Source organism: Citrus sinensis, chromosome 7 (assembly GCF_022201045.2).
Source record: "Citrus sinensis cultivar Valencia sweet orange chromosome 7, DVS_A1.0, whole genome shotgun sequence".
NCBI classification, from domain to species: Eukaryota; Viridiplantae; Streptophyta; class Magnoliopsida; order Sapindales; family Rutaceae; genus Citrus; species Citrus sinensis.
In genome coordinates, this window is record NC_068562.1 from 18234371 (window position 1) to 18257609 (window position 23239).

Sequence of the window (23239 nt, forward strand, 5' to 3'; positions counted from 1 at the left end):
GAAAAGACCAATAAAACATGTCTTAATATAATGGATTTTTTTATATTAAAATGTGTATTTTTTTTATCTTTTAACTTATTCTTTATTTTAATAACTTAAGAGATTTTTCATTAGAAAATTATTTATACACATACATATATATAATCTTCCAATGAGGAATTTAATAAGCTAAAAAGTAAGAAAAAAATACATTTTCTAATTAATGCAGTGTTTTTTATCATATAATTTATTAAAATTTTTGTTTTTTTATCTCTAGGTTGTCCTTTACCATATTAAAAATAAGAGATCTCTCATCAAATAACAACAAATATATATGTATGGGTACCGATCTGGTTTTGGATCTTGGATAAGATTGGAATATATAAATATATATGTGTGTGTGTGTGTGTGTAATGTTCTAATTAATGATCTTTAACTATATTAAAGCTGGAAATAAGTTAAAAAAATAAAAACACAAACTCTAATGCATTGTATTTTATCAAGTAATGTGTTGAAATATATGTGTTTTTGTCTTTTAACTTATCATTGACTTTAATATGGTTAAGGATTCCTGATTGAAAATTATAGTTCTTCTCTAGTGCGGGTGCTTTCATTTTCTTTTCATGCGGACACACTTTTAAGCCGTACAATTTAATATAGTCAGTTGTTAATGCTATTAACTTGCACGACTTTATAGCATATGAAAAATTAACTCTATTAAGTCGTATAGCTTAACAATATTTACGCATTTAAAAAAGATAAGGGTAGCCGCACCTGAGAATGTGTGTGTGTGTATATATTACGTAATATGATTTAATAGTGTAATGACTTATATTATTAAAGCATATGTATTAATAGCTTTCCCAAACTTTGATAAAGTTCAAGATTATAGAGAAATGTTTCAGTTCGGAATTTTAAAGTGCGGGAAAGTGCGGTAAAGTTTTAAAACCGCATGGTTTTAAAGGCTTAAAACTATAAGCCTTTAAAGTCGTGCGATTTTAAAGCTTTCCTGGATTTTCCTGCACTTTAAGATCCCTCACCAGAAAACTACTATATATAGTCATTATCTAATAAGAGTTCTCTTAAGTTATTAAAGTAAGGAATAAACTAAAAGACACGCAAAACACACACTCCAGTACACTATACGAGAAAATACTATTGAAGTGCATGTTTTTGTTGTCTTTTAGTTTATCTCTTATTTTAATAACTTAAGAATCCCTTTAATAACTTAAGAAAAAGACTATATATATATATAGTCTATTTCTAGTGAGAATATCCTTACTTTGTGTATACTAAAATATTAAGAAACACATATTTCAATATGTTAAAAATTAATTTCTTTTTATTTATTAGTATATTGAAATTTTTGTTTTTCTTGTCTATTAAACAGTTCAATATGTATATATATATATATATATAAACAAGACCGTGAAATATTATTAATCTTTGTCTGGTTAGTGAAAACTATCTTTTTGTTTTGACTTATTGAACCCGAATGAAGTAGCATAGAGATCCTCTATTAATCTATCGCTATCATCGAATTCAATAAAATTAAGGGAAATTATCACTGCACCACCTCTTTTTTGCCTTACGTTCATCCAACCACTAAACAATTCTAACATGTTATCTGCACCACCTTTTTTTTTTAAATTTGTATCAATTAGCCACTTTTTAACTAACACAATTAAATAATTTAAATGAAATGACAATTTTACCCCTAAATAAATTAAAAGATCATTTTATTTTAAAAAAACTTTGAAAAATAAGAAAATTATAGTTATAAAATACCCCTAAGTTTAATAAAAAATAAATCCCAAAATTAGAATTTTTATTTTTAATAAAAATCTAAATAAAAATTATAATTATAAAAATAATTACAAAATTTTGGGATTTAATAAAAATCCCCTAAATTATTAAAATTTTGGGATTTATTTTTTAATAAATAAATTCAGTCATTTTTATTAAAATTTTGCAAAATTATAATTTTTTAATAAAAATAATTATTAAAATTTTACAAAATCTAAATTAAATAAAAATCAGCTGAGAACCTTTGTTGGAGATTTATTTTTATTAAATTTTGGGGTATTTTTATAATTATAATTTTCTTATTTTTCAAAGTTTTTATAAAATAAAATGGTCTTTTAATTTATTTAGGGGTAAAATTGTCATTTCATTTTAAATTATTTAACGGTGTTAGTTAAAAAGTGGCTAGTTGATACAAATTAAAAAAAAATGTGGTGCAGAAAATATGTTAGAATTTTTTAGTGGTTGGATGAACATAAAACAAAAAAAAGGTGGTGCAGTGATAATTTCCCTAAAATTAATAGTTAAAAACTCTAAAGCTGTGGCTATGGTGTTTCAGTTGCATTGTACGTCTGTCCCATTTTTTTTATAGGTAAGAACTTTTTTAATTATTAGTAATAACTTATTTTAATTACCAGGTAGGTTACGCGAACTTGTTACATCTGATGAGCAATTTATCAAGAACAACTTAAACCTTGCAGCAGATGTACAGTGCAGTTGATGCACTGTAACATGACCCAAACTTTAAAACTACTAAAAGTACAAAATATAAGAAATAAAAAAGACGCAATGATTTGGGCAAAATGCAAATAGAAAGCTTTAGTACAAGACCTTATATCGAAGCAACCCAAAAATGTTTATTATGAAAAAAAAAAAGGCCGTGGTTACCAATGGATTTTCAAAATGCAAATTGCATGTGATCTTCTTGAATGCCTCATAAAAAAGAAGCCAATGATTGCTCTAGGTGTTATATATATCTATATCCATACCCATGCCAAAAAAAAAGGGGGTCAAAAGAGATGAATTTGAGAGAATTAGGAAATGGAAGGAGATAATGTTGTCAGGATTCCTCGTTAGTCTCAAAGGAAGCAGCAGCAAGCTAAGGTGAATCGAATGGAGTCAATCGCAGCCAAATAATGAAGGTTTCTGGTGAGCCTTTGATTAATTCTGACTCATTTTGGAACTCTTTTTCCTTTTGTCAACTTGTAACCGCTCATACATGTAACCACCAAATTTGATGTACATGATCATGTCTCCACACTGCAGCTCCAATCATAAAATTAAATATCCATAAGATATATATATATATATATATATATATTAGTTTTCCAATCAGGAATCCCTAACTTTAATAAAGTTAGAGATCAGTTAAAAGATAAAAAAATTTAAATTTTAATACACTACATGATAAAATACAGTGCATTGAAATCTGTATTTATTTTGTCTTTTAGCTAATTCCTGCCTTTATTAAAGTCAGAGATATATATATATATATATTTAACATTACAAACGCTAACACTAAATTCTACCTATCAAATAGTGGAACCTCAATACAATACTATCGTATCAAATAAATTTCTAAAATATTAATTTGGAATGTAAAAATTGAATACGACAATAAAATTTATTGACATACAATTCTAGCCCTATATTTACCCACCATACTTCTATACCTAATATTTACTTAAAGGGATATGTATATATAACACTCTTTGAGAAGAAAATGAAATTAAATGAATACAAATCAACACCATTCACTTGATAGCCAGAGATATTACTATATCAATAAATTAAAGACGTTGAGTTATTGAATCACACTAAACATAAATTAATTAGTTTGTATTATTCTAATACTCACACGGCATTACTCATTGGAGATTGCTGTGACAATTTGAGTAATGCATCATGTGCATAGGTCACATGATTATCCATGTGCTAATCGATATACTTCAGCTGGAAGGCTTCGGAGCCTTGTAAATAATAATTAAAAAAGGTTAAAGGATATGCCAATTTATAATTATTATTACACCAATTTGTTAATGTGCAATTAATTCCACATTAAATTTGAAGCAATCACTTCTTTCCATTATATGCAATGCGCTTGAAAGTATTAATTCTACGTGGCTGATAATAAAACAAGTTGTACCAACAGTACACTACAACTGAAAAAGATTATTCAGATTTTTTTATTTATAGACGTTTAGAAAACATATAGGAATATTAAAAAGATATTTGACAATTACAAAATTCAAAGTTGAGAGTGAAGAGATTGATTTACTAGCTAAAAGGAGGTAAATGTTCCTCTAATTTTTAGAGTTTGAGCTAATTATTTAATCTATTTTAAAAATTATCAAAAATATCCACTTAGTAAATTTAAGGGTTTTCTTATGTCACGTTTAATGTAATTTATAATTAAACTTTTAAGTATAAATATGAATAACAAAATAATGGGTCTTAATGGATCTACAAATAAATTTTATCTGACTGTAAGTTACATTAAATATATTTAGGAAACCTTTTGAAAATATATATACTCGATCCAATCCCATGCTCGATGACGAATTTGAAAATCATTTAATGCGTCAGAACCGTCAAGTTTCAACCATGATTTTCAATTTTTCCTCAGAATGAGCTCACTCATTAATATTGGCTACGTGATGCTTTAATGAAGAAAAGTTGGTGTCTTGGCAAAGCCAATTATTGCAAATAATACAAGAAAATTTATATATGATATGATTTGATACATCAATGAAGGATTTGGTTTCTGATCATGATCTTGCTGCAGAACAACCTGTATTCGCATAATGGCACATAAAATTCATCTTCATCATCAGAGAGATGAACTAAAGCAGTATTTGATACATCAAAATCAACCATGTACTTTCAACCTGTTGCACTTCATAATTCACAACTCAAGCGAAATAAAAAGTGAAACAAAAATTAAAATTAAAATTAAAAAAAAAAACCCCCTTGATAATGTACAGAATAATCATTGGAAAGTTGGTGGTGTGAAATAATGAGAACATGGTGGGTGTGGCTTGGAACGAATATTAGGGGAAAAGATTATGAATGATAAAATGAAAATATATGCAGAGTGATGACTCATGAAACAGCACGGACAAAAGTTTCTACAAGATTACATGTGTAAATGATATACATAATGCAGAAATAAAACAGTTATTTGTTCATGTGCGCTAAAATATTGTCATATATTTTCTTATGTTACTGGGATTCATTTTGTTTAATAGCAGCATGAGGAATGGTTGCATCTTTTCCCAAAGAGAAAGTCTATGGCACATTAGAAATAATACAATTAATTATTACATGTGTGACGTGTAGTTGAATTTAATATAACTACTATTTACATGTTGGTTTTCAAAATAAATGAATATATAACATAATATTATTTATGACTGAAGTAGTAAATATTTCCCATGTATTCTGGCCAAATGGTGCAATGTGCTGGCCTGACTGACCTACATTAGTCAGACACTTGACAAAATGAAGTTGAGTGGATGTTGAGGAAGCTATTTGTTATAAAGGTTATTGTCTATTAACGAAGTCCAGTGAAGAAGATTGGTGGGTTCCTGATACATTCAATAGAATTGTAGCAGAACCTAGGCAAATTAAAATCTCGTTACAATAATATGTTTTGCCAATCCCGAGCCTTCGGGTCAACGTGCTAATTTATAAGTCGATGAATTAATATCCATTGATTAATAGGTTTTTCTTAGTTAAATGCCATTAGCTTATCGAGGTTCTACTATTTATTAAGTCTTCTATATTCCTTTGGTTAAAGTTTAGATAAAATGATCTCAATATTCATCCAAAGAAACACATAAACTATACCTTATCACGGACCACGTTGACGGGCTGTTGAAGAGCGTTTTGCCCACAAACAGCAAGAAAAAGTAGAATGGAGAATTATGCAGTCTTCCTTCAAGCAATTTTGATTCACCTAAGCACATTTGGTTCTGGGTTTGACCTTATTTAATATATAGAAACAGCAGCGTTGTTTTAGGCGAAACAAGTCTTGCAAAATCCGCACGGTTTTCTAAATGAATGGAGGCAAATGTTTCATTTTCACGAATATTAATTGAAATTTCATCCAATGACTAATAATTGCAACAAATTTCAGGATGCCTATGCAAAGAATATTAGGACTTCGAAAAATATATTTTGGGAAATTGCTTTTGCACTATAAAGAACTAAGTATTTACATCAACTATTACACACAAGGTTGATATACAGAGCGACCACCGATCAGGCAGTAAAAGTAGAACCACCCGTCCACAACAGTTGCTGGCCCTAATAATGATATTTCAAAACTTGCGAGAGATGCAGTTGATTATCTCATTCCTAGCCGTGAAAGGCAGCCTTGCAATTTTCCTTAAAAGTTTCGAATAAGGAATATCATTGTCAAGCCCCATTCAAATCTTTGGACCAAAGACACCAAAAGACAAGCATGGGTGCTCAATAATTTGTCCCTTCACTGGTCTTGCAATGCACTTTCTGAGGATGCCGCTGGAACTGCCGGAAGCAAAACAAAATGTATGTAAATAATATTTCAAATGTGAATATTAAAAACAAAGAAACCCATGTAGCAAGAGTTTGAAGCCACTTTGGTAACGACTACAAATGCAAATTTAGAAAGCTACTACCCAGAAGCATGCTTCTCATTAGCAGAGAATCTCGCACTAACAAAGAACAGTGTTAAAAAACTTACATAGAGAAGTAATGCAGTGGGCTCACCTTTTTTCCTTTTGGGTGGTCTGATGCCACCGCCAGCGATTGAAGTTGGGGAAAGAGACCTTTTAGTGGGTGCTGGTTTCACTGGTTCTGGCTTCTTCGAGGAAATGAGAGAAGAATAAAGAATGGCATCAACAGCTTCACGTTGTTGCTTTCTTTTTGCGATTAAAGCGTCGGAACTGCCTACACTATTAGGATTTCTTCCTTGATCATTTGCCTCTTGCTCCTTTTGACTACCTCCAGTTGAAGGATCCGAACCTTTCAATTTTTTCAAGCTTCTGTCCTGCTCAAAAGATTTGCTTGAACCTTTTGAAACCTTGAACTTCGAGTGCTTATGACTATTACCTGCTTCATGTCCAGAGTGGTCTGATTTACCCTTTGAATATTTATCTTTCTGCTGATCTAAAGGTGCACTTTGGTCTAGTTTACTCTTTGAATATTCATCTTTCTTCTGATCTGTAAGTGTATTTGAAGAACTGAATTTCTTTTTGCCGCTCTCTTCCCCTCTGGTTTCACTATCCAAAACATGCTCTCCTAAAACTGCTGATTTCACACTCTTTGATGTTCTGCTCTGACCATTTGCAGCAGCAGAAGGATGATCAGTCTTGGGAAGATCAGATTGATCTCTGGCTCTTCTTCTGCTAGTTTGTAGATCTTCTCTCTTTGCCGAAACAGTATCATTATCTCTAGCAACTGCCTTGTTACACTGAGCCATATGGTCGATATCTCTTGTTTTCGTTTCTACACCTGCCCTACTCTTGCGACCAATCTGTTTGACAAACTGATTAGTATCTCCATGCTTTTCAGTGTGTTTCAGCTGGCTTAAATGATCATCCTGAAGTTCAGAAGAATGGTTCTTCCTAAGAGAGGATTTAAACATGGACTTAAACATGGATGCATATGGCTTTTTAATTGATATGACCAGATTTCTCTCCTTAGCATCCTTTACAAGAGCAGCCCAGTTATAATTCATCTGCAAAGTCCTCGCATTACCTAAAATCCATAAAGAGAGTCTGGCTCTCGTCAAAGCAACATTCATTCTTCTTACATCAGCAACAAACCCAATACTGCTTGAGCGGCTCCCAGATGAAGCAGAGGATGAATCTGCTGCTCTAACAGTGGAAAGTATTAGTATGTCAACCTCTCGGCCTTGGAAACCATCCACAGTATTAAATTCTATATCAGATGTAACAGAAGATCCAAATGCATTAGAAAACTGAGAACGCAGAAGCCCAAGTTGACTCTTGTATGGTGTGATAATGCCAATTCTTCCACCAACAAACTCAGATAGATACCTTCATGAAGTAGGTAATATACAAAATTAAGAAAAAATCAACTATGAACAACTGCACATTCAAACATAAGTTAAAATCAAAACTAACATTTAGGGTGAAAAACAAATACCTCTTTCTGAAAAACCTGAGCAACTCAACAGCAGCATCAACCTCATGCTCATTATAAAGGGAGAATGCACCAGCATTCTTACCACGAAGCTCTTGGCCATCACTAATGTCATAAAATACATAGGGCCCAAGACCTCCAGTAACATGAAAAGGTGCTGATTTTCGCGACATCTCCTCACCATTCAAAAGCTTATTTTCATAAAAATGCAATGAAGGAAACCGACATATGTCTGGGTGCATCCGGTACTGCCAATAGAAGAAAGCTTGTAAGTAAAACAAACTATTGGTAGTGATCATAGATGTCAAAGTTTAATCCTCTCCTAATTTGGTTCCATAGGACAGATATATTACTTAGAAGGAAACATATTGTAGTCCCAGGCAGATGCCATATCGGCAGCACTCATGTGCCCATAATATAAGAGTCAAATAATCAACCTATGGCAGGCTTCATTCCCATATTTATACTGAAGTTGGGGATAAAGCTCAATAAAAGCCTTCTTAGTTGGTTTAAGGGACTGGATTATATTGATATCTAAAGAAACTAATGAGAAGTTTCTCTCTCAACTTTCTCTAGTTGGATGTACTTTACTGTCTTAGAGTCACTCTCTCTCATTTCCCTGATTAATGTTAGCTAACCAATTGATAACTTGTAGACTAAGTGGTAAAGCTCAAACCATCAACCAACAGTCTGTAAGATTCTGAATATCCAAAAGTTTCATGGTCTTCAACACAATTAATTTAGAGGCCCATGAGGAAAGAAAAATATAGATATTCGTATTTGACTTTACATAGAATAAACTAAATATGATAACTAGCACGTATGAATATTCAAAATTATTTAGATACAGTGAAGTCTGATTGAAAAATACAAAACTTTCTTTTCTTCCAAGGACAACAGGGGAAAAAAAAAAACTATCCCAGTCCACAAAATAGTTTTTTAATCTTCCTCATCTTAGAGGATGCAGGAGAATAATGTAACTCAAGGCAGGGCTGGCAGACAATAAAATGATATTACAAAGAAGAGCTCATGCCAACGCGGTAGAATACAGTCGTTAAGTATCTGAAATTCAGAAATTTTAAAAACCCACATTGGTCAAGTGAAAATGAAGCTGGAAAAACTGCTGGAATCAAAATACATCCTACAGGAAGCCCTTAGGATAACCAAAAACTGGAAATCATTTCAGTCCAAGCTTATCTACTATAAGCACTTCCATCATAGAGATTCATAACTAGAATGAGCCATCAATTGCAAGTTAACAATATACATTCATCTTGTACAACCATTGAATTAAATTTCTGATAATATTAACCAACTTTGTATAAGCCAAAACTAACAACCTTAATAACACTTCTCACAAGTGATAGCTTTAAACCTTGCAACGCATCTTTTGATATATGTATGCAGAGAGAGAGTATTGATTTGAGAGATGTTGCTTATGTTATGGTGACTAACACTACCACATAGTGTTGTTTGATTCCACAACTTCAGCAACATCCACAAGGGGCTAAAAGATTGCACCACATATGCAGTTGCTCTCTACAAGGTCCATGTAGTTGCGAACAGGACCAGGGATCCCAGATTATACTCATAACCAGAGATCCCACATTTAGGTTTCAGTTTCATCTGTTCCATTACAATGAATCCAACAGCACCAGTTTTATTTTTTAAAAAAATTAGTTCAATGGTGGGCCCCACCACATTGACTTTTTATTTATTTATCTTCACTTCTTCCAATGGTGGGCCCTTGTTTTTTTTTTTAATTTTTGATTTCTTCAAATGGTGTCAAGCGGTGGGGCCATCATTAGAAGAAATTAAAAAGAGTAAAAATAAAAATAGGGCCGGTGGATCCACAAAAATATCTCAGACTTGGTTCCTAGATTTTTTTTTTGGGGGGGAATGTTCTAATGGGGGTCCCATACTTTAATAGAATATGGGATTCCAAAAAGACAAAAACACACATTTCAATATACTACAAGATAAAATACACTGCGCTGAAGTGTGTGTTTATCTTGTCTTCTAGTTTATCCCTTACTTTAAAGTAAGGGACCCTCATTAAATATATACACACATGCACATATACATATATACATAAACATGAACATATGTATACATCCATACCTAAGTGAATACAAGGTTAATTATAAAATTAAAGTTTTTCCCTCGTTTTTTAATTTAGTGAGGGTGAAAACAACTTGTTTACTAAGTTAAGATATATTATTTTAGCTTCTAGTGTCATTTTCATAAGCATGACATGTCCATGATACCTGACACCTGTACAAATTAAATGAACCAAGTCTGATTCATTTCACCTGTTTGGTTAACATGACAACTGGATGTCCCGCCCTCTGTAAACGCTCAAACATGCTGCACTCATACAGGAATTTACTCGCAACATTAGACAGAACTGTTGCAGGAAGCTGCTTCGGATCACCAACCTTAACAAATTTCAAACTTCAGTAAGAAACTCAAGTATTCAATTTAAATTCTTTAAGTCTAATAGATAAATTAAGTTATCCTTACCATAACACATCTTGTCCCATATGACTTTAAAAGCTGGAGAGGAATCAAAGTTGCAGGTTCTAAAGCCTGTAGTGCCATTAGAACAGAGATTAAAAACTCAAAATGAAGCAACACAACCACTGAAACAATGAAAAGCCTAACATGCTAAAGTTCATGGACAAGTACTACCTGGGCTGCCTCATCAATTACAACAGCATCAAATAAAGTATTCTCAGATGGATTGCCAAATTTAAAACCTGATACAGATTCGGAGCATACTCCATAAAGATCTCCACCACAGCCACTTAAAGTAGTTACCACTATTTCAGCTTCCTTCAATATAGACTTCCTCAGTTTATGTTTTAAAGCTTTGGTTTCTTCATATGATTTCTTTTCCTGCACCTGAGCAGCACCAAGTTCTCTATAAATTTGTTTCTTTTGTTCATACAGTTTCCGTAGCTTTGCCTCTAGTTCGACATCAGACAATTTTACATCATCCCCCTTATGAACTTCATCATCCAACATATTTTTAGGGTCTGAATTTCCATCCTTGGTGTTAGCACGCTTAGCTTCAAAAAACCTAATACGGTCAACTAACTTTTCCAAATTAGAACGTAGGGTAGAAGAGCGTGTACAGAATTCATTCTTTGGATCGGTTAAATGCATCCTTTCTTCAGCCAAACGATGGTCAACAAGCGTATCAATAAAGAAGGGTAGTGAATTTGGATGAACTGTTTTAACATTTCCAACCCTTACAAGATATGGCTTATACGTCTTACCATCACTACCATACAGACCTTCCTTAGATATTCTTGATACCAGCTCATCAACTGCTGCATTTGATTGAGCACAAATGAGCACCCTTGCTCTCACAGAACTTTCTGATGATTTTTTATCCCTTTCTGAATCCTCATTTATTTGCCTGGCTAAGGCAGCATCCTGCCATGCCCTTGCAATTGCAGCAGACTGGCCAATCTTTGGCCTTGAATTGATGCATGAACTATAATTTTGTTTCAGATGACTTTTTGGGGAAGTTCTAGTAGCAAGCAATGCACTCACAATGGCAACTATAGTTCGGGTCTTCCCAGTCCCTAGTTATTCGAATAGAAAAATAAAAAAAGAAAATAATGCTGCCGATGTCTGATCCACTAAAAGTTAAACAAGAAGGGAAAATGAGAACAAAGAAAAAAACCAAAAGTAGTAAGAAGTACCTGGAGGACCCTGAATAAGAGACAATTCACAATCTTTCTTCCAGCTAGATGATAATCCAATAGCAACACTGATAGCTTGGAGTTGACTTTCATTAAAAGAAGTCTTTAAAATTTGCTGCAGTTGAGAAAGCTTACCCAGGTCTGGTTCTCTTGATTCATTGTATCCACGGGAAACATTGACAGGATTCAGAATAATTGGAAGTAAAGGGATACTCTTTAGTGATGATAAAGCATGAAATTCTCGAAGCTGAGGTGTAATGCTCATAATGAGAGTAGCATGCCATTTGCTACGTTCGAGAAGGTTCCTCCTAGCTTGATTCAAACGTACAGATCCATTCTGAAGATAGAACCTGATGAGCAGTATACTTGACCTTCTGTTGTTGTCTCTCTCACGTCGTTCCACCTGAGGAACAGGTGAGTCCTTCAGAATAATAAAAACATACGATGCAAATAACGAACAAATTAGAGAGATATAAATGTCAAGCACTGATCCAACAGAAGGGTCCATTTCTACCAACGATCTAAATAAGATCCAGTACTTTGCCACTTAAATATCTTACAAGTATCAACCTTCGGTGCTTGATAGATATTAAATCGTGGGCATGTTTGAGGAAGATGGTGAATCTTCAAGAACTGAAAAAGGGAGAGATTACAAGTGGAACTGAAATTTAAGTCTTACAGCAGGATGCAGGACACCAAAACTATTAATCACCACTTAAGAATAACTTTGTTATTACATAGGTACTATGGTCCTTCAAAGACTTATCCAATAAAGATTAAGAACAGGTTTGAGATGAGAATAAGATACACTCATACACACATTTTGAAGAAAATATGATGTCAAAGGATAGTAGAATCATTCCAAAGACTTCTTTATTTTTAAGACTTCAATATTATTTTTTAAAATGTATTTGTGAGTCTGCGCACATCCGTAGTATCTCAAACTTATCAAAAACATTTATGCCTTTATCATTTATCACCATCACCAACCATATGCCCTTCTCATTGGCTACAGCCACAACAGCAGGTCTCAAAAGACACTACTCTTCTCTCTTTTGACAAAGGCTGTTCTCATCTGGTTTAAGAGCCCAGGCTGGCAGTTATGCTAGTGATACAATCTCCTAGAACTATGGTTTCCAATAATAAAAGATGTCAAAATAGTTTGCCATTTGACTAAATGTATTGACTCTCATTCAACTCTTCACACATTACAGAAACTAAGAAATGATACCTTTCCAACCATGTGAACATCATGAGGGGTCTTTTGTGGAGACACTCTAGTGAGCAAAACAAGGTCATTCTCTGAGAAGATTTTAGAAGTCACAGAATCATTGTCGTCATGGACAAAGCGAACAAGATGAAAGTCATCAACCCTCTCAACAGACAGCACAGACAGACTACCATAGTACATGTCCTCCCATGAAGACATCTCAAGAAAGGAACTATGCAACTGTGCTTTGAACTCCTCCAGAACCAACGGCCGAAAGATACTCACAAATTGTTCAGGTGATTGAAAACACACTGGAACCTCCTTCAATTTGCAATGAACACGATTCTCATCTTCTCTAGAAGATGCTAATCCAACTGTTGCAAAATAATCTATTTCCAAAATGGGTTTATACCAGTCATCAAGCTTAGGAGGCCCGAACCTTTTAACTCCAGTCTCCATCCTATGCAAGCCACATCGATTTTCAAAGGGTGATTTAAGTTGAATGACTTGTCGTTTAGGAACAAAAGGGCCTGACTTTGTCAGATATGTCTGCTGATGTTTCCCAGATTTAAAAGAAGACTCCAATGGATCATTTTCTACATCACATACTAACTCTTTCAGTAATTTATTGGTAGGTTTTGCAACCACATTGGTGCTAGCTTGATTCACATTTTTGAAACTGGAGGATTCAACTGGTTTATTCCTCAAACCAACTCTATTTTGGAATGAAAGAGAATCACTTGCATTGAATTTGGAGTTTGATTCTTTCTTCTTTCCATCAACAACTTTTGAGTCTAGAGAATTGAGAGATTTTCCGACTGATTCGTCCAAGACCTGCTTTGGGGAAGCAGGGCCAGAACCATCCAACAAATCCTTAGAAGAATCCAAGATAGAAACCCTGTTCTTCAAAGATTCAGTTTGTGAAGCTCTTTTATCAGATATAGGTGCCCCAGTCTTGCTAACCACAACACATTGTCTTGACTTGAAATCAGATAGAAGGCCCTGATCAACTGAAGGTTCTTTTTCTGTCTCATCATCCGAAACAACAATTAGATTATCTTTACTTTTGCTAGCTATTGTTTCAGAATCCAGGATTTCAACATCCATATCCTTCACAGGAAAAGGCCTTATATCTAAAGTTGCAGATTTTCTCTCCACAGAGAGGTCCTCAGGAAAGTGTGCCATTGACATCAAGGTCTTTCCACTATTGCGAGATGATTCCTTTGATAGTGAAACACAAAGGAGTGATACTTTTTCCACCAATCCATCCATGTCAAGATGATCTAAGCAAGGAATGAAAAATTTAACCAAAAATAAATATGTGACACAAAAATAAAAAAAACATGGAGCAAAATAGTTGATGATAAACAGGAAAGTGGTATTTGCCAACATAAGTTATCAAATGAAAAGCTCACCAGATGAAATGAGATTTTCAATGGAACTGACGGTCAACAAGGAAGTACCACTGCACGAGTCTTTTAGCAGGTTTAGCAAACAAGTTATTGTTCGTTTCCAGTAGACAATAACGACTTTAAGTTGTGACTTTCCCCAATCCACCAGATCATGAAGCCATTTGAAGTCAAATACATTTTGCATTGTTGTTGCAGAATACCCAGAGAGTTCAGCAAGCAATGGGCAGACTTTTCCGAAAACAACAGGTAGGATCTCAAGTACGCGAATACAAGTCATCTGAAACAATAAGGGGTACGAGACTAAATTAGCCTGCTTAGAGAAAGCAGTCCATGCTATATCCACAAGAAAATCATAGATGATATGCACAAGTACTTCATACTTCCTAGCAAACCAAAATAGTAGAGTTGCGATTTTAATAGATAATATTTACAAGGCACAGACAAACAAAAAAAAAAAGGTTTTCAATAGACCCACACAAGTAGGTGTGAATGCACCCAGGCACAGACACCCACAGACGTGTTCCCTAATCTAATTACTCCACTGGAAAGTAAATGGCTTTTCAAATACTCATACAATGAAACCAACAAGTAAATAATAAACGAATTTACAAAAAACAAATCATCAAGAATTCACAAGAACAGGAATAAAACAAAATGGGACTAACAGATAATATTGTCCTAATTAGATCCTGAATTTACCTGACAGAGACTGTAATCAAGAAATGTTTTCCCCTCTTGCAAACACCTCTTTACAGAAGGCCATGTAATTTCCGACAGCGTGTAATGAAACTTCTCCCATAACTTTAAGTCAATATTTGAGGAGCATCCAGTATTTGCATCAAAAGATTCAAACTGCGGCTGCCTTAGAAATCCACCTTGGGAAGAGAACATTGTAATACTTGAGTGACCAGATGAACTTTTAAGCAAATCACATTTGGGTAAATGCCCTTCCTCAAATATTTTCCGAAGAACAAAGAAAAAGTGATGTAAACTCTGAAATTTTAATAGAACAGAATCTAGTTGAACCTGGAAATGTGCAAAATGGGGTTATCAGTTCTTTGTTCTTATATCATAAAGGATCTCGACATTCCACATCCTTTTATTTATAGCAACCATTTATCATAAAAACACACCCAAGGAACATAACTTGGATGTCAAATGAGTTTTAATAGGTTCAATGGCTATGAGAAGAGCCAAAAGGTTGATTTTTTTTTCTCTTTAAAGAAGAGAAAAAGGAAAAAGAAAATAGAAATTATCATCAAATGACAAGACCTGCTTAAAAGAACTCTAACACTCACCAGTTTCAAAGCATGTTTCAAGCCCAGAAAAATGGTTGACAAGGAAGAAGTGGACGAGGAAAGAAATTTCAGACCAGAAGCAAGACCTCTGGTGTTCGACACTTGTTCCAAAATACACTTACCAAATTGTCTCACATTCTGCATCAAGCAAAGACAGAAAAAATTATATTTAGATCTTGGTCGACGTTCAATTACAGGACAGAGAGAGTATGAGTGTGTTAAAATTGTCAATTGATGAAAACCATAAAGGTGAAGTTACGATTTGATAAAAACTAGACACACTCACATCATTAGGATCCACAAGCGAAAGGATCAAGCTTTCACCCATCCTTGGCTCCCAAGTCCACTGCTTTCGAAGCTCTCCCTGTCCTATTTGAACTATAAAATGTGCAGTTAACCTGTAAAAACACATCCACAATCCAGATTTGACTAATTACTTAATATAATTATAAGCAGCAGCACTGTCATATTCAATCAACTTGAACACATATAATAAATTTATCAAAACTATATATCAGAAAAGATGAATTAACAAAAGAAGATAATGAGTTTAAAAACCTCTTGAATGCCCTTATTAAAGGAAGACACATTGTTGACACCTCCATTGAGTTCTTGGACACCTTTCCAGCTCCACCATCATCACAACCAGTTGGAGCCTTCCACCCAAATGTAGAAGAGATTTCTGTAGCAGATGACGACAGCCAAGCTCTGACATCAAGTGCCATTTCCGCACTAATTTCAGGTTCTACAATAGAAAAGTGAGATCGAGCCCAGAAGACAACCTTGGAAAATGACACTGGTAGGACAGAGGGATTGATATCAACTAGAACATCAATCCACAACATTGGAATGCACATCCATACTCTGAACTCCTGAGAAGTAATTCTACTTTGTGCGGTAAATTCATTCCAAGAACTATTATCGTCCTTCTCATCAACATCTGGATCAAATGGAAACTTAAGATCATCCTCATCCTCATTCATCTCAACAGAAATTATTGTCTCAGTTCTAAGAGGTCTGGCAGACTTCAGAACGGAAGTTACCAAGGCAGCGGCATCAGACACTATAATAGTTTGTATAAGGTCAAAGGCAGGTTGCCGCAGAGAACTGTGAAGGGAAGAATCCTTCAGAGAAGACACAAGGAAAGGGCCCCTGTCCATTAAAGTTACTGAAAAATGAGTAGTGTGAATTTATCTGTATATGTATGTCGGTTGAGGGGTTTGAGTAAAACTGAAAAGAAGATTTGATTTTCTACTCTAAGCTTGCTAAAGAAAATGGAAACCAAGGTCCACTGTAAAAAAAATTATCCCTGAGTTTGCATGAAGATACAAGTGAAACAAACTTCATTTTCTTCAAACACTCTGACTTTGAGATAATTTTTTCTTAAGTATCTCCTTTCCATAGCCCACAGATATAGTCATAACCAAGTACAAAGGAACTGATTTACATACCACATATGTGCACATTCGAAGGGTGGGCATGGTGGGTTCATCTTGTAGCCTCGGTGTATAATAAGAAGGGAAATCTGAAATTGCACTTTTGCAAAATGCAACAGAGATGAGCTAGAGCAATAGAACCGTTGAAGAAAGTGAATGATGAAAACAGACATGGCAACATGCCACATTATGCAAATCTGTTTAATTTCTAGAAGAAGTAGCATGAACCTTGCAGGCCATTTGTGCAGTTAGAACACTGAAGTTGCTGCTCACTGGGACTTGATAAAGGAGAAAGTACAGAAAATGCCGGCGCTGCTTTTCATGTTCCCCATCTTGCAAAGCTTCAAGTGACTGAATAATTTGGAATCATACACATTAGTCATCCAGAAAGCTACCCAAACACTATGATGTAGACTTAAAAATCGAAAAGAGTAAAAATATATTATCATATATTTATGAAAGGGTGAATGAAGATGAACAATAAACATACCTGCAGGAAAGGAGGGAAGAGGTCAAAAATGTCTTTATGGATTTTCTCACTTCGAGTATGAAAACACTGACCAAGCAGTGTATTTCGCATCACACTTGGCGACAATGTAGACCTCAACCAAAGTTTATAACCTTAAAGCAAGCATATACAGTGGAAAAGGAAAAATAGAGAATGTCACTCCAACTTTAGATGAATAATCAATTTAAGAAAGGGGAAAGGCACCTACCAAGCATTTTGAAGAGTTCTCTCAGACAACTAACTGCATGAGAAAATTCAGGTGAATCTCCACTAATATGGTTGAGAACAGTATCAAAGAAAATGGGGTACCGTTCAAGTATCCCTTCTTCTAGTGCTGGGGGTTCTAAGAACTCAAGCCTTCAAAAATTAAACACAATCAATCATAAGCACCAAAAAGAGAAGAAAAGAATATTTATAAAGGATTAAGAGTTTTGGCCATCGCTCCCTACAATGACGTGATTCCAAGCCATATAGGTAAGCGTTTCAATCGTGCCCTAGGCCTTGAAGTCTTAAAAGTTGATGTCAATACTTCAGTCTCTAAGAAACCAATAAATTTCTTAAGCAAAGGCTGCATAGGTTCCAAGTCTGTTGCCCTCCTACGACCAAACAGACAACATTATTAGTTTAAAAAGAGAGAGAGAGAGTGAGATGACACGTATCATCTATGCCTTAGCCCAGGATATTTACTGCCAAATAATGAAACTGGACATCTCCAAATATTCTGCAACGATAATCAATATTTTTCAAGCCTACAGTAATTATACATTGTTTCCGAGGCAATTAAATGATACTATTAATTCTAAAATACCATTTCACAGCAGTCAGAATTCAATGATTTGCCATTGGAAAGAAGTAGTCTGCAGAAGAAAAGTCTGCATCAAGTAAGCAGAGACCAAAGATCACCAAAGATTCTCATTTTCCTTCTAGTGGCTTGACCAGTAACCAACCATGAGAAATATAATTCCGTGGTTAAACAAACAACCATCATGATTTCTTTATATCTTTCTTATCTAAAATGTCAGATGCACATAAAAAGAAATACTATGATTTAGCCTTACTCAGTGTTTCTTAAACCATACAGTATATTGGTTGTTTTGTCTGGAAAAGTACAACAAAAAACAGATTGCTGTATAGAATTCAGCAATTCCGAAGTCAAACAAGTCCTAAGCGTTTATGCATATAGAACTCTCAAAAAGTTAGGGTTTACAATGGTTTGATTTTGTTAGTTGATAAAGCAACTTCATTTCAAAAGTTATAATAACACTTTGAAAGCAATAGACACAGACAGAAACAGCACTAACATTACTTCCCAATTAATCTATATCTTCCTAAGCTTTTTATAAGACTCTCAATTTGGTTGCTTTTATTGTAAAACGAACCCTAAATTTCATCTGTGTTTTAAGATAATAAAGCTCCATGTATAAAGGATTGGGCACCATAATATTATATATCACAAAAAAACGAGGCTTAGGGAACCCTCCAGAAGCATTACGTTATTGATGCTTTAAACTTGATCATTGTGATAAAAGTTGTGAGCTGCTGTTCCTTTAGAAACCAGATAGAGTGGGAAATAAATAAATAAATTAAGGATGAAGAGGGTTTTCTTGGCAACCAAACATAGTTTGAAGGACAAAACTTAACGATGCAAATTTTTTCCATTGACTTGTTGAGCTCCAGCTAGATCTAGCCATTCCTTTACTAGTGTTTACCAAAAGTAAATGGGATAATATAGCACAATTGCTAAGAATAGATAAAAAAAAAAGGAAGAGTAATAATGCATATAATTAGGGAAGCAGTGTAAAGTGAACAATTGTTAGGCCTTCAAAATCATATATTTGACTCTGGGGATCATAAGATGCCCCATCTGAAAATGAGTTTTTTGACTTATCGACATTCAATTGGCTTTGGAAATCAATTCTTTATAGTTGGCCATGACTTTGAATTCTTGAATGGTATAAATTCAGATCAATATGACCTCGTAACCAGTGAATTAGCAGTCATCCATTTCCTGGATGCTTGAATTGAAGAAAAAACAGTTCTAAACACCCAATGATTGGGGGGAAAAAAAAGTTTAGTGAGAAACTAAAGTAAATATTAATGTTAAAAAAGAGAGATACATATGTCCAGTTCTTCACACCAGCTGTCTACAAAATAATAACACTAATATAAACTGTTTAAAAATAAATAAAATGGCCCTCCAAAGGGTGGTTATGCCACACAAAATAGACATCCAAAAACTGCCAAAACTTATGATGAACTGAATACAATATTTAGATTTATACAGTTAAAATGAAAAGTACAAAAAGGCACAACCATTCAGCCCCCAAAACAGTAAACTTCAACCTAAAATAATCTTCAAGTTGAAGTTTTAGAAAAAAAAAAAAACTGAAGCATAGAAAACTGGCAATTAAAGCCCCTTCCCACAAGGTAAAGAACACATTAGCAATATCATCTGCATATCTATAAAATCTGTGACATTCAAGTATACCAGCACAACCCAAAAAAAGGTTATTAGTAAATAATACCTTAATTTTCCCATAGATCTGGCTAATCTGCGACCAATTGTACGAACTCTTCTATTGAAAAAAAACAATGCAAAAACACCCTGACAAGGTAGAGTGAACTTCATGAGACAGAATCTAATAAAGAGAAATGAATGACAAAAAAAGCAAATAACTTATACAGGAAATAGTTGATGTCCATCCAAAGCCAGTTCATGCATATTATCAACTGCTTCAATAAATGTTTCAAATTCAGTGAACAAGGACTGATCATCCAATAGGACAGGGAACATCAAGACCTGTGATCAGATAGATAGAAAACATAAACCAGGGTGAATTCACCAAATATTGGAAGATATGAAAAATGGAGCATACAAAATAAAAATCAATTGAACGAACTACCTCATACATGATGCAGATAACTTGATTATTATCAATTTGAGGATAATACTCTTGATGCGCTAATCTTGCATTTATCTCTCTCAAGTACTTAGTCACCCTTTCCTCATCAAGACTTCGCAATACATCAAGAAGAGGACCAATGACACCTGACTCATACTCCATGCTATACATCTCTTGCGCTTGGTGGTGTTGAGAAACGCACTGGATGCAATGCTGCATTTCTCCAGAGATCCTTTTCCACAAAAGTCTGAGCGGAGAGTCATGGCACTCGTCTTTAAAGTAATTGTAAAACAACTCCAGGTATGGCCCCATTATGTCCCATGAGCCACACCATATGTGATTTTTTTCAGGCAAACCAATCAAGAAATTGAATGCATCTGCAAACCTAGTTGAAAAAAGAAAAATGAAAATTACTCCCCTTATCTTGAACAAAGTAAAGCAGGTCAAATTGGAAAAGCCATACAGTTAAAATATAGCACACTCAACCTGTCAACATATTAAGATACAAACATGGAGGGCATGCTTTTCACACAGTTATTCTACCATCATTAAGATAAGAATTTTAACAGTTTTCCCAGTGATCATTAAGGATTAAACCAATAAAAGAATTCTGGCACAAAAATGTATTAGTTAGATATAACTATGAAGAAACTTATTTATTTTAGGTGATATGCCAAGAAAGAACCAACTGTATTATTGAGAAAAACAAGAGAACATTGATGGGTTGTGGGATAGAATTCGCCTTTTGCTTCATTTTGGGCATTAGTCTCTATAAAGTTAAAGATACCTCTTGTTGCTTAATTCATTTTTCTTCATGCATCTGAATAGCAGAGGGGTTTTGGAATAATATATACATTTAAGTTTGCATAGTGTAAGTCAGATATTTATCGTAAATCTTATTGCAAACTAGTTTCTTATTTCACCATAGGGTTTTCAGATGATCCTGAGGACAACTGGTCCGCAACACAGATGCAACAGTTTTTTCTTCAGTACTTTAAACAATTTGCAGATTCTAATATGAAAAACTGAAGAAACTCGAAACCAGGTGCCTCTGCAGTGATATGTTTCAGGATTTGAAAACCAAATATTTTCCAATCAATAAGTAACAAGAAGTTCTCCATAGAGAAAAACAGTGACAGTGTCAATAAACTAACTTCAACTAAAACACGCAGAACTTGCATTGTCCAATTTGATAGGTCTCTAACTTTCCTTCTTCCAAGGTAGCTTTGTACATCCAAACAAAAGAAAAATATCAATTTCAATGCATTTCATTTCTTTTCCATCCGCTTCCCTCAAACACCCACAGTAATCGTTAAAGGCCTCGTCGGCTTTGAATTAGCGCCAATTAACTATAATGAAATCAAATTCAATAACTAATCTGAAAAAGTAAATTATTACTTAAACTATTAACCAAACCAAACCAGCAGTTTAATTCACTGGATAAAAAAATTAAAACAATAAATAAATAGTGCAATCTAGTTGCATAAAAATTGAAAAATTCGTTTCACATGAAATGAGCTAAGAAACTGCCACTAAAAAGACAAGAACCAAATTTTTACAATTAATTTTTTTACTCACTTCAAAGTATTTGAACGTACATTTAATTAAAATTAAATATATGAAATAAAAGTTTTACCATTTTTCTTTAAGCCCATCAATCCGGCGTCGTTTCAAGGGATCGTTACCGTCGTCCAGTTCCTCCTCTTCTTCAATTCCTCTCCATCGATCAAGTAACTCTCTTCGCGACGGATTCTTATCCGTCATTTCTTTTTCTTTTATTTAAATAATTAGATTTTTTTTAAAAAATTATGATTTTTAAGTTTCAGTTATTAAGGCGCATTTTAGAGTAGGGTTTCTTTAGAGAAGAGAAAAGAAAGGGAGGGAGAATTCATCGTCACAGTTTAGACAGTCAGAGGGACTTTAGCTTATATATGGTGTCACGCCTCACGACACCGTTCCACTTTGCGAGCGAGGCGAAGCCGGGAATGCCAAGAAATTACCATTTAAGCCCCAAAGATAATAATAGTTCACCTCTTTTATGTGAACTTTTCACATCTTTTAAGATATCAACTTAATGATTTTCATAATGAGCATATGACATTAGCAATCATGATGCCTTCCTGATAATGTAGGCAGCTGGGTTATCAAAAGAGAGAGCTTGTAGACAATAATTTAACAAAAGGAATAAATGAATGGTATTTGAATCAAATTATAAATGAATTGGTCAAAATTCTGCTAATTCGAATTTTATTTATTTATTAAATAAATTAAAATTTCAAAATTTGAATTCAATTCATGTATTAAATGAATATTCAATTTAATTTATTTAATAAAATTAATAAATGAATCGAATTGAATCTTAATTCATTTACTATTCATTTATCTTATAAGGAATCCATAATAAATCAAATTAAATATGAATTCGTGTGTAAAAATATAATTAATAAATAAAAATTAAACAAAATAAAATATAAAAAGAGACCACAATTTTAACATCCTACAAAATACAAACTTATTATCATTTATAATTACTAGATGAGCCTTGAAACTTTAACATTATTTCATAAATATTCACAGACAAATAAGTAATTTAATTATATGAATTACAAATGAATTTTAAATGAATATATCATATTCAACTTGTTTATGACCCATTTATTAAACAAATACATGAATCAATAACCTCAAACCCGGATTCGATTCATTTAATTAGCAAATTGAATCAAATTCACATGTTTATTAAACGAATCAATTTTTTCAGATCCAAGCCCATTTAATTCGCATCGAATCAAATAAACGAATTCCAATCCAAATTAACACCTCTAGT

At 33.7% G+C, this 23239-nt stretch overlaps 1 protein-coding gene across 2 annotated transcripts; it reads right to left on the bottom strand.

Moving 5' to 3' along the window:
• Positions 1 to 5832: 5832 nt before the first annotated feature.
• Positions 5833 to 22496, bottom strand: LOC102613021 (helicase SEN1). Of its 2 annotated transcripts, XM_006468047.4 has the most exons (22): positions 22049 to 22496; positions 20413 to 20797; positions 20193 to 20309; positions 20035 to 20114; positions 17959 to 18105; positions 17718 to 17866; positions 17492 to 17622; positions 17230 to 17352; positions 17017 to 17090; positions 16124 to 16717; positions 15852 to 15963; positions 15566 to 15703; positions 14967 to 15293; positions 14271 to 14544; positions 12877 to 14138; positions 11646 to 12048; positions 10624 to 11525; positions 10456 to 10521; positions 10245 to 10370; positions 7936 to 8180; positions 6535 to 7826; positions 5833 to 6312 (listed from the first exon to the last, which is right to left on the bottom strand). In XM_006468047.4, the coding sequence occupies exons 1-22, from the start codon at positions 22174 to 22176 to the stop codon at positions 6272 to 6274; spliced, it is 7116 nt and encodes a 2371-aa protein (XP_006468110.2). In that variant the 5' UTR covers positions 22177 to 22496; the 3' UTR covers positions 5833 to 6271. The 2 variants fall into 2 exon arrangements, with proteins under 2 accessions (XP_006468110.2, XP_052300140.1); XM_052444180.1 differs by lacking the exons at positions 20035 to 20114; positions 20193 to 20309; positions 20413 to 20797; positions 22049 to 22496 and adding an exon at positions 18318 to 18381.
• Between the last annotated feature and the right edge of the window lie 743 nt (positions 22497 to 23239).